Source organism: Panicum virgatum, chromosome 5N (assembly GCF_016808335.1).
Source record: "Panicum virgatum strain AP13 chromosome 5N, P.virgatum_v5, whole genome shotgun sequence".
Lineage (NCBI taxonomy): Eukaryota > Viridiplantae > Streptophyta > Magnoliopsida > Poales > Poaceae > Panicum > Panicum virgatum.
In genome coordinates, this window is record NC_053149.1 from 19,544,815 (window position 1) to 19,555,572 (window position 10,758).

The following is a 10,758-nucleotide window of genomic DNA, read 5'->3' on the forward strand; positions in this document are numbered from 1 at the left end:
TCCTTAAACTTGCAAATAGTATCACGTGAGATTCAAATCACAATTGCTTAAGCTAAACCCAAAGTTATATAATTGGTTTGAATAAAAAATTATATACATAAAAAATTATAACAAAGTTTCCTTGTACAAATATGTTCAAATACAAAGGGTCTCTATAAAACTTTTGCACGAAAATGAACGTCATATGACAAAGTTTGTAAAAGGTAAGAAATAAAAAATAATGAATTTTGGAGTAAACATTGGAAAAAATATTCGGACATAAAGTTTTGAAACATAACTTTGGAGAAAAGTTTGAAACTATCAGAGTTGACTGCAAAAAATCAAAAAGTAAAATTTGGACCCACATGTAAATTAAACATCAGCATAAATACTTTAGCTTCATAATTTAAAAATGATAATTTGGACTTCACGTGACATAATTAGTAAATTTGTAGGTCTGAATGTGCATTTGAAAGTTTAGGGACCTAGATGAGTAGAGCCAAATTCAAGAACCGGCCATGGGTTGTACTCCTCGATAAATGGGTCAACTAGCTGGCAAATTGAATTTCGGTGATGTCCTAATCTAGCAAATCATTGCTGATGTCATGGTAGAATACTAAATTGATCGAGATATTTTTTTCTATATATATATATATTACTCCATTCCATAGTACAAACAGTTTAAAATTTATAATAAGTAGATAATTTGGTACACACCTAGATATAAGGTATATATAAGATATAAGGTATATCTAGATACATAATTAAAATTACTTTGATATATATATATACACACACGACGAGACTAAAATGCAACAAGGTGCATTTGCTATAGCAAATGCACAGACCCTCCGCCGGACTCGCCAACCAACCACAGCTTAATCCCGCCACCCACCAGAAAGCCGCATGCAGAGAATCTTTTATTGATTTGGATAAAAAAATATAATATCTCTTAAACCGTAGCTCCGATTTCAGATCTATTTGCATCAGGTTGTTGGAAAAAATGTGCTTAACAAAACGAGATCCATGAAGACTATATTTGATGAACTTTTTTTTCAAGTATGTAATTGCAACATCACGATACTATGAGTTGCTATCATAGCTACATTATAATTGCAACTTGGCTGTAGCGTAGTTAGCACTAGTTGCGACCACTTAGAACCTTGTTTTTGCACAATTGCTACTGGTTTCAACTAGTTACAATCTAGTTGCAAGTCTAGTTAGTGAACGTTGCAACAAGGTGGATTCTGTGTACAAAATGCACTTATACCCTGCAATTGCAACTGAGAGACTACATCAATTGCAACAAGAAGAATAGACCAACTGCAACTAGACGGAACTAATTGCAACTGGACACAAACCGGTTGCAAGTCAGACAGATTTGGTTGCAACTCGGACTGACCCGGTTGCAACTGGACGCGAACTATTGCAATTGGACACAATCCAATTGCAACTAGAACAGTCACAGTAGTTGCAACTGAGAGGGTGGGTGCATATATACCATCATATATTGTCTAGTATGATCACATACTTGACATACATATTCTTCGTTGGATCAGATACATCATACATCATGAGATATACACGTGGGAGTAGTTACAAGCGAGTGTAAAAAGGATTTTTCCTATATACAAATTATAATTTGAAATGAAGGGAGTATAGTTTAAATTTTGTGGATGCATTATCTGGTCGCATATGGAAGCACGGTTTTTGGCTCAGCTAATTTATTATCCATGCTGGATTTCTTGGCTAGAGCTGGTATGTATGGTGAATTGGTGATCTGTGCTGATGTCGCTCGCTAGGAGTAGTACGCTAGGTGTGTCATCCCCTTGCTATGCGCGCGTTAAATATATATAAATAGGCGCTAGCTGGTTTAATCACGGTTCCGTCACTAGTGCTTGGTTGCTTTGTTTGCGCTGGCAGCTAATGTGCGTGCGTCGCCGGGACACGACGACGAAGAGGGAGGATCGGATCCATCCATGGGGGAAGCCGGCGGGGTTGTAACAATAACCAACAACAAGCCCTGCCGCAGGCCGCTTCTCCTTGTCGTCGCTGTCCTCGTCGTCGTCCTCGTGGTGGGAAGCTGCTGCGCCGAGGCCGCCGCGGATGAGACGAAGACGACCATGAGCAGCAGCAGCAAGGGCGACCGCGGCGGCGGCAGGAGGAGGCGGAGGCGCGCCGAGGCGGCGGCGCCGCTGATGGTGCCCATCACCGTCCTCAAGTCCGCCGCCGACGCCGGAGCCGGTACGCACGCGTGCATGCTCTTCGATCCATCTCCTTCTTCCTCCGATCGATCCTCGTCGCACCAGCTAGCCATCATGCATCCATGATCACCAGTTGCACGCGCATGCGAATTCATATCCGTCAGAGAAACATCTCCTTTAATTTTTGCTCGAGCCCGATCATCCATGATAGAATTCTCGAGGGTGTGGTACATACCACCACTATGCATGCACGGCGAGATCGATAGAGCTAGCAGTAAGTCGCCTTTGCTTGCTTGTTTTCACGTCACTGTCCAAACAACCCATCCGTCCATCTATCCGATCGATTCGGATCAGTAGGCGCGGCGGTGTGTCGGCTTGCGCGCACGGGGCACCACCGCACGGCCCCTGCAGCCCCCCGCCATTCCGGTAAGCTAGTGCGGTCGGCGCGTAGTGGGCGACGATGTTCCAAAAGCCGCTGCGTTGCGCCCGTGAGTGACCCGTCAGCCGCCACGCGATGTGGTTCCTTTCACCTACGCTTCTTTCCGTTGCTTTGGAATATATGGCTCATGGTTCCATTCAAACCCTTGACGAGAGGCAATTCTGGAAGCTAAACAATATTCTGAATGTTTTCTTTAATTTCTCTCTCCATTTCTGGAAAATGGAATATCCTCGTGGGTTGCAATTTTTTTTATGGTTATGACGAAAACGATAGGGAAACCACGCACGACGATTTGATGGGGGGAGCTCAGTGCGTTATGTGCCTTTTGACAGACAGTCTAAACAAAAATGGATGAAATTTCCTTGCAAGGGGCTTTAGATAATAACAGGACTAGCATCCTAAAGTTCGTTCCAGGTCAAAGCAAAAAACCAGGATGCATGTTAAGAGGCACGGATGACGGGTGTATTTGTACGGTTCGTTACTCCAACCGACACGGATACTTAACAAACGGCACCTGTGTCTGTGCAGTGTGCATGGATGGAACGCCGCCTGCTTACCACTTGGATCCTGGCTCCGGGGCGGGGAACAACAGCTGGATTGTCAACCTTGAGGTCAGGTCGTAGGCGCATGCCATTATTCACTCTCGAGTGTGCACAGTAGATGCTAGATTGCGCTGAACAAGTGATTTAGAACGCGTGCAGGGAGGCGGCTGGTGCAACAACGCGAGGGCCTGCCAGTTCCGCAAGACGAGCCGCCGCGGCTCGTCGGACCTCATGGAGAAGGAGATCCCCTTCGGCGGCATCATGAGCAGCAGCCCCGCCGACAATCCTGGTCCGTCTGACTGTGATGATGACCTTACAAGCTCTTGCATTGCATCGCGCAGTGTCTGCAGGGCCTTACTGATCGATCAAGTGCGCGCCACAGATTTCTACAACTGGAACCGGGTGAAGATCCGCTACTGCGACGGCGCTTCCTTCGCCGGCGAAGGCTTCGACAAGGCACAACAAACAGATCATCTTCCTATCTGTTCTTCTTTTAGTAGATTTCTCTGCTGCGAAATTTTTTGTTTATCACGTAGTAGTATTTTTGATTTGGTGGAGCTGAGGTTCAATTTGCAGGAGAATGGGTTTTACTTCCGTGGCCAGCGCATCTGGGACGCCGTCATCCGGCACCTCCTCTCCGTCGGGATGGCCTCGGCAGACCAGGTGCTGCTCACCGGCTGCTCTGCCGGAGGCCTGGCGGTGGTACTCCACTGCGACGAGTTCCAGGCCTTCTTCCCGCACACCGACGCCGGCGGCCGGGGCACCACCGTCAAGTGCCTCGCCGACGCCGGTCTCTTCCTCGACGCGTACGTCTCGTTCGGCACCACCACTTTCCTTTTCCTCCGATCCGGTGCTTGGATCACGCATGCAGGGATCATACGGTGCCCTCCCCTGCATCATGCAGTGCTGATGTCTCCGGCGGCCGCAGCCTGAGATCCTACTACTCGGACATCGTGGCCATGCAGGGCGTGGTTCCCAACCTGCCGCCGGCCTGCACCGCCCGGCTCGACGCCACCTCGGTGACCTGCTAATCCCTCCTAATCTTTTTTAAACCAAGTCGTCGTTGCTCTTCTTCTCCTGCTACAAATCCTCGGAATTGTATACATTGTCTGAACTCTGAACTGAACAGAACAGAACTGAACCTCCTCCTTGTGCATGCCAATGCAGTGCTTCTTCCCTCAGAATGTCATCGACGGCATAAAGACCCCAATCTTCCTGCTAAACGCAGCGTACGACGTCTGGCAGGTGATTAAGTATACATCACTATCCTTTTTGACAACATTGATGTATCATCCTCCTGATGATCAACGCAGCGGTTGTACTTGATCGATCAGATACAGGAGAGCCTGGCGCCCAACGGAGCTGACCCTGGCGGCGCCTGGCGAGCCTGCAAGTCCAACCGCTCCGCTTGCGACGCGTCCCAGATGAAGTTACTGCAAGGTCGTTAACCAAATGAATGGACCCGTATACTATATTCTCTCCGTTTCAAATTATAAGTGATTCCAAGAATTTTGGAGAGTCAATTTTTTTTCAAATTTGACCAAATTTATATAATAAGATAATAATATTTATGATACCAATTAAGTATTATTAGATTCTTTGTTAGCTATATTTTTATAGTATATCCATTTGATGTCATAAATTTTTATGTTTCTCTCTATAATTTTGGTTAAACTTTGAAATAATTTGACTCTCCAAGATTCTTAGAATGACTTATAATTTAGAACGGAGGGATTACGTTCCTTCTGAAGATGGAACGGTTTTCTGAAGTTCCCAGCTTAAAATTCAGATTTCAGGGACCAGATGGTCGCATCCGTGAGAGGCTTCTCCGGTTCCGGAAGCAACGGCCTGTTCATCAACTCCTGCTTCGCGCACTGCCAGTCCGAGCTGCCGGCCACCTGGAGCAACGCAGCAGCCGGCTCCCCCGCCATTCAGAACAAGGTAGCAATGCAGTGATAGCATCTTCAGTCGTTAAATATTTGTACACGTGATTTGAGAATGTTTATTAAGTATGCTGCGTTGTCGCGCATGCAGGGGATCGCGAGGTCAGTTGGAGATTGGTACTTCGGGCGAGCTCAAGTGAAGGCGATCGACTGCCCCTACCCCTGTGATGGAACATGCCGCCACATCATATGACAAGATCCGATCCTGTGTGGATTTGTGGTTGTACGCCTCGTATATTCGTATGCGTTCAACGGAGTGCGCATCACGTTGATTTGTGAGACACATAAGAAAGCATGCAAAAGGGTGGAGAGCCGGACATGTACGACAGTTAGACAGCAGCTACCTATATAAATTCACGTAAGAAAAATGAGCTGATGTGACTATCATTAAACGAGGAGAGAGTGTGTTGTTGTCTACTATCTCGTCTACTGTTTTGGCTCGTGCTCCTATGCAAAACAATATCAACTAGAGTACGTATTAAATATTACATAAACAGCTAAACAAACAACAACTATCTAAATTGCTGTAAAACTATCTATTTAGCTATCTGTGTATGTCAAATAAACATCAGTTGTCTAAACTGTTATACGTGTCATTAACGAAATAGCCGTCAAAATGAGCTGGAAGGCCCTCAAATTTGTCTCAAGTGCCTGTTCACACCAGCAATCGACGATGGAAAAGGCGGGTGAACGCACGCACATTCACCCCCTATAAACGCACAAACGCAAACCCTTCTCCCATAAACATCTTCAAAGACTGGGCTGACAAATCCTCAAGATTGATAAAGTCACCATAGGCGTCTCACTGTCTACGGGAACTGACCTGCCAATAAAAGTACAACGCCATTAAATTCTAGAATATTCGCTTCTGCGAAAAGTCGAACCCAAGACCTTAACCACTCGGCTAGAGACCCGTTTTGCATTTGACAAATTTATTTATAAAACAATCCCCAGAAGTTTATAGGCCGAGGACTAGGGTTACTTTCCCTAAACATCGGCTCACCATGGCCTACGTGAACTTGAAGCACAGGAAGACCAATCACATTGCTACACGATAGTGTTGGGATAACCACGCTAACACAGAAATTAGTTGAGGATGTTAAGCTTATTCACACATAGCAGTATATGCATCACAAGGATTATAGAGGAAATCACAGCAACATCACATCAATCAAGAGATACCAAATTGAACGTGGGAAACTCGGAATTAAGGGAAAGACCACAAGACCAAGGCAGCCAAATCATCTTCCACTATATGTTTGTGGGATTACAAAAGTTTATTACCAGATGGCATATAGGCCCACATACATCAATACTTATCTTGGACAGCAACTATAAATTTGGGGCTGCAAGCTCGAGTATAGAAAGATCTCACCGAAGAATGGTGGAACAACAGATTGAAGGTATCAAGAATGTTGATCTGAACCTTCACAACCTTGAGGACGAATTTCTATTACTCAATTGCAAGATCTCTTCTCCAATCACTTTCTTCTTTTCTCTTCTTCTCCTTTGGAGGCTCTATTTTGAAATCTCGTAGCTCCCTCTCTCTCTGTTTTCATAGGTTTCTTCCTCCTATGGTAAGGCAGCACACTAGATACTAAATGCATCTAAGGTTGGTACACTTCATTTATATATGAGATTGCTCACAATGAGCATTTTTTTTCTCATCCTTTGCCCACATCATGAGGAGAATTTTCCAACATATCACCCTCTCCAATTTATGAGGGTGTGGTACCATCATGCCCGCTACCTCGATGGACACTTGTAACTTCTTCTTAAGAAGAACTTTAGTCATCATATCCACATCATCAGATCGGTTATGGATCTTCTCAACACTTGTAACTTCTTTTTAGGAAGAACTTTGGTCATTATATCCACACCATCAGATCGGTTATGGATCATCTCAAGTTGTAGCAACTTGAAACTCATCACTTTTCTCGAATCCAATGGGTGGAGGCAACGTTGACCGGTGCAACAACGCGCAGAGCTGAGCAAATGCGGCGTTAGTATTTATTCTTTTGCTTTGTGAGTTTAACACCGCCTGGTGATGAATCGGTGGTGGTGGTCACCATTCCAATCATTACTGCCAACTCAAATCCAACAGTTCTCAAAACCGGTGGTGATTTTTGTTAACCGGCGGTGATAGGGATGGAATAGCTGTGTGATAAATAATAACAACTTACCATTTGAACCAAGCAGATTCCTCAACGAAACCTCATTTGTGTTGGCACGTGTGCCATGCGGCCCCAGCCGTCAGGTATAGTGGCTAAGGAACCTGACATGATGAGCCCACATGTGGGCCGGATGAGGGGCAACCATATTATTTATTTTTCTCTAACCAAGTGGCATGTAGGTCCGGTGCCACACTCTAGCCCATACGTTGTTTGCTTGCACTTTGTCCTCCTCCTATATCAATATATTGAACAAGAAAACTCTAGAAAGTTCTCCTTACACTGATGAAAAAGGTCATAAACTCATAATCTATTCTCGATGTAGCTCCATAGCTCCAAGGTTTTCTTGAATTAGTAGGTTCTTGAATCAGTAGGTTTTCATCTATTCACGCACTGAGTACATAAAATTTTGAGAGGTCTATTTTAGTAGGAGCTCATATCTATATATTGGAAGATGGATAATAGCTATATTTTTCGAACTATCATGTCCATTACATCATTTTTTTTATGAGAACTACGGTAGGCAAGATGCCAGCCTGAACTTTCATTAAAAGGTGTGACAAACCACATATTACATAGCAAAGAGACACAAGATAAGATGGACCACACAACTTGTACAATTTAAGGATAATACATGATATGGGTCAAGGGACGACCACCAATGATCCCCGAAAAGAGTCGCCACTAAACAACATGCTCACCGGACACCCCCACCACCCCTTGTAGCTACGCCACTCCAATATTGCGCTCAGATGGAGGGACCACTCAATGAAGTGGGGATTAAGGGCAATGGAAGGCACGCCAGCCGCTGTTCACCGATCGACCATCTCCTTTGAAGTTGGGACATCACCATTTGAAGAACATTTGGGCTCCATGTACTATTATCCAATAGAAGAGGTGGATAGAAGCAACACTAGGCATATGATTCAATAATCCACCAACAAGGACAAAGCCGACGGAATAGAGGCGTCGGAGAAGAGCGCTTGCCGAACCATGGCAAATAGCCACTAATCCACATCCCGGGCTGACGATGGGTTACTCACCCCGAGGATTGCCACCAACCGACGCAGAGGAGAAATAGGGTCTCATCTACGAAGTGGAGGAAAATCCGGCGAGCCAACAACGAACAAGCAGATCACATCAAGAAGGAGTCGCCGGCAAAATAGCATCTACGACACTAGATTTGTGCCTCCTTTCACCGAGAGCAACAGTTGGCCCCCAGCACGGGAAGGTGCCCAGATGCCATCCTCGCAAGTGGCAGATTAGGGTCCTGGGAGGCTAGAAGCGACCAAAGGACAAGACGGAAAGGAGGGCCGCCATACATTGGTGGGTGATCGGTGGCGGCAACGATGCAAGCTGCATGCCAATGTGGCTGCCGACCCCCGCCGCCCGCGCAATCTCTACAATGGGGGTGTCACACGCAACTAGAAAAGCCACAGCAAGCCGTGATGAAGGGTAGCAAATGGCCAATGGCATGCCGCCAGGAATGACGCAGGACCACGGTCGCGCTTCGAGAGCTGGCAGTGGCACAGGCACCCGAGCATCCCCCTAACAGGCTGACGACGGAGATCGAGCAGCTTCGATCGGCAAGCCCCAAGCGGAATTGCAAGGGGAGGGCCCCCACGGGCTAGACGGCATCGGATCTGCACCCACCGGTACCGGATCTATGGATAGGCTGCGGTCAGCGACCAGAGCAGGAACTGCGGTGTGAAAAATAGGAGAGAGAGAGAGGGGGGGGGGAAAGGGAGATCCTCAAAGGGAGGGACGGGCTGCGCTCACCGCCACCCTCATCGTGGCCGAGAGGACTTCCTCCATCGAGCTCCGGCGGCAGTGAAACAGAGGGGAAAGGTGAGGGAGCGCTGGGGAGTGGGAGGCGCCGCCGCCCGAGTCGCCCCAAGGACGACACGGGGCTAAGTTTTGCCGACGGATCTGAATTTGCCCATTACATCATCTCCATAGTCCATCTTTGCTAATCATGGCCAGAGGACCTCCACTGATACCCCACACACCTGACCATCATGTTGTCTACCATTGCAGCCGCATGCGTTTCTCTAGCTGCCCCCTCTGCACCCCTCCTTTCCCATTCCTCAACTTGCACCCAGCAGCTCTCGTTGCCTTCTCACGTCATCCAACTCTGGAGCGCCTTTGCTCGTTGGGGTCGTTGGACCTTGATGAAATTGCAATTCCTATATATAGCACTGTTCATATCAGTTTTGGATCCTGCTCTCTCAATGGAACCAACCCCAGGGGGCAAGCTTAGATAGCTTCACCATACCCCTGCTTATGGCAAACCCCGTCATCCATTTACTGATGCCTCCCACCACCAATGTTGGGCAAACCGGCCACCCCGAGCTTCTCTCTAAGCTGATGGGCACCGGAGAAGCACAATCTTAATTCCTAGGCTTGTTGTTGGCACCAGGACAGAAGCGGTGCGCTAAAGCTAGCAACGCTAGGGTTAGGAGAGAGCGGGGGAGAGGAAGCCGATCCAAGGGCTGATATGGAGTGCATGCATCTCAAACATAAAAAAATCATATAAGAACAACATTCACTGCTACAAAAATGCTCATTTGTCCCGATTTCTAACCGCCTTTAGTCCCGGTGTGGAACTGGGACGCGAATTCAGAGTACTAAAGACGAGCATGTGTGCAAGGCAAAAAAAAACTCACCACCCAAGATCTCATGCCTCGTGTGTAGAGCTTCCTTGACAGCCCACCGACACTACACATATGATTTTATTAAGGATGCTTTTCTTTTAAACTAACCCATGGATTATCCTTTACTTCCGGTTGATATGCTGATCCTTTAGTTTGGGTTGGTGTTGTCAACCGGGACTAACAGTCACCCTTTAGTTTTGGTTGGTGTGTTACCAACCGTGACTACGATTTAGTTCGAGCTAGTGTTATCAATCGGGACTAACACTACTACAAAAAATATAAACCGTGACCATTAAAAATACCCTCGGAGGTGGGCACTATTTTGAACCACCTCGGTTAATGCCTACTATTAACCGAGGCGGTCATTTTTCATTAACCGATATGGTTATAAAAAACCGCCTCGCAAAATCGAATAACAGAGGCAGACGTCTTAAAATGCCGCCTCGGTTAATAGACATTAACCGAGGTGGTTGTTTTAACATAAATGTCTCGAAAAATATATTAGCTGAGGCGAGCGTCCTAAATCAACCGTGTCGGTTAATTTGGCCCAACCTGCTAGCCCACACTACCCATTTACGTGTGCTGACTGCCTGGGGCGAGCAGTCCGGCCTTAGGGGGTGAACTGTTTGCTAATTCAGACGTCTGAACTTTTTATGACTTCGGATGTCCGAACATTTTTTTGGACTTCGAACGTCCGAAATTTTAAAGACAGACGGTCTGCCCCAGGCTATGCGGACCGTCCGCCAGCTAACCCGTGCTCTTGGATCGAAGGGGCGGACAGTCCGGCCCTGTAGGACGGATGGTTTGCCATATATCTTTTGACCGA

At 46.7% G+C, this 10,758-nt stretch overlaps 1 protein-coding gene across 3 annotated transcripts; it reads left to right on the forward strand.

The window, feature by feature from the left end:
* The first annotated feature begins 1,810 nt into the window (after positions 1-1,810).
* Positions 1,811-5,527, forward strand: LOC120676764 (pectin acetylesterase 3-like). 3 transcript variants are annotated; one of them, XR_005675980.1, is made up of 10 exons: positions 1,811-2,223; positions 3,151-3,233; positions 3,324-3,453; positions 3,547-3,620; positions 3,741-3,970; positions 4,069-4,183; positions 4,332-4,409; positions 4,499-4,604; positions 4,961-5,105; positions 5,199-5,527. XR_005675980.1 is itself a non-coding variant. In XM_039958099.1 (10 exons), the coding sequence occupies exons 1-10, from the start codon at positions 1,959-1,961 to the stop codon at positions 5,273-5,275; spliced, it is 1,296 nt and encodes a 431-aa protein (XP_039814033.1). In that variant the 5' UTR covers positions 1,821-1,958; the 3' UTR covers positions 5,276-5,527. The 3 variants fall into 3 exon arrangements, 2 of the variants coding, with proteins under 2 accessions (XP_039814033.1, XP_039814032.1); XM_039958099.1 differs by having other exon boundaries at positions 1,821-2,223; positions 4,968-5,105; XM_039958098.1 differs by having other exon boundaries at positions 1,831-2,223; positions 4,954-5,105.
* Positions 5,528-10,758: the final 5,231 nt, after the last annotated feature.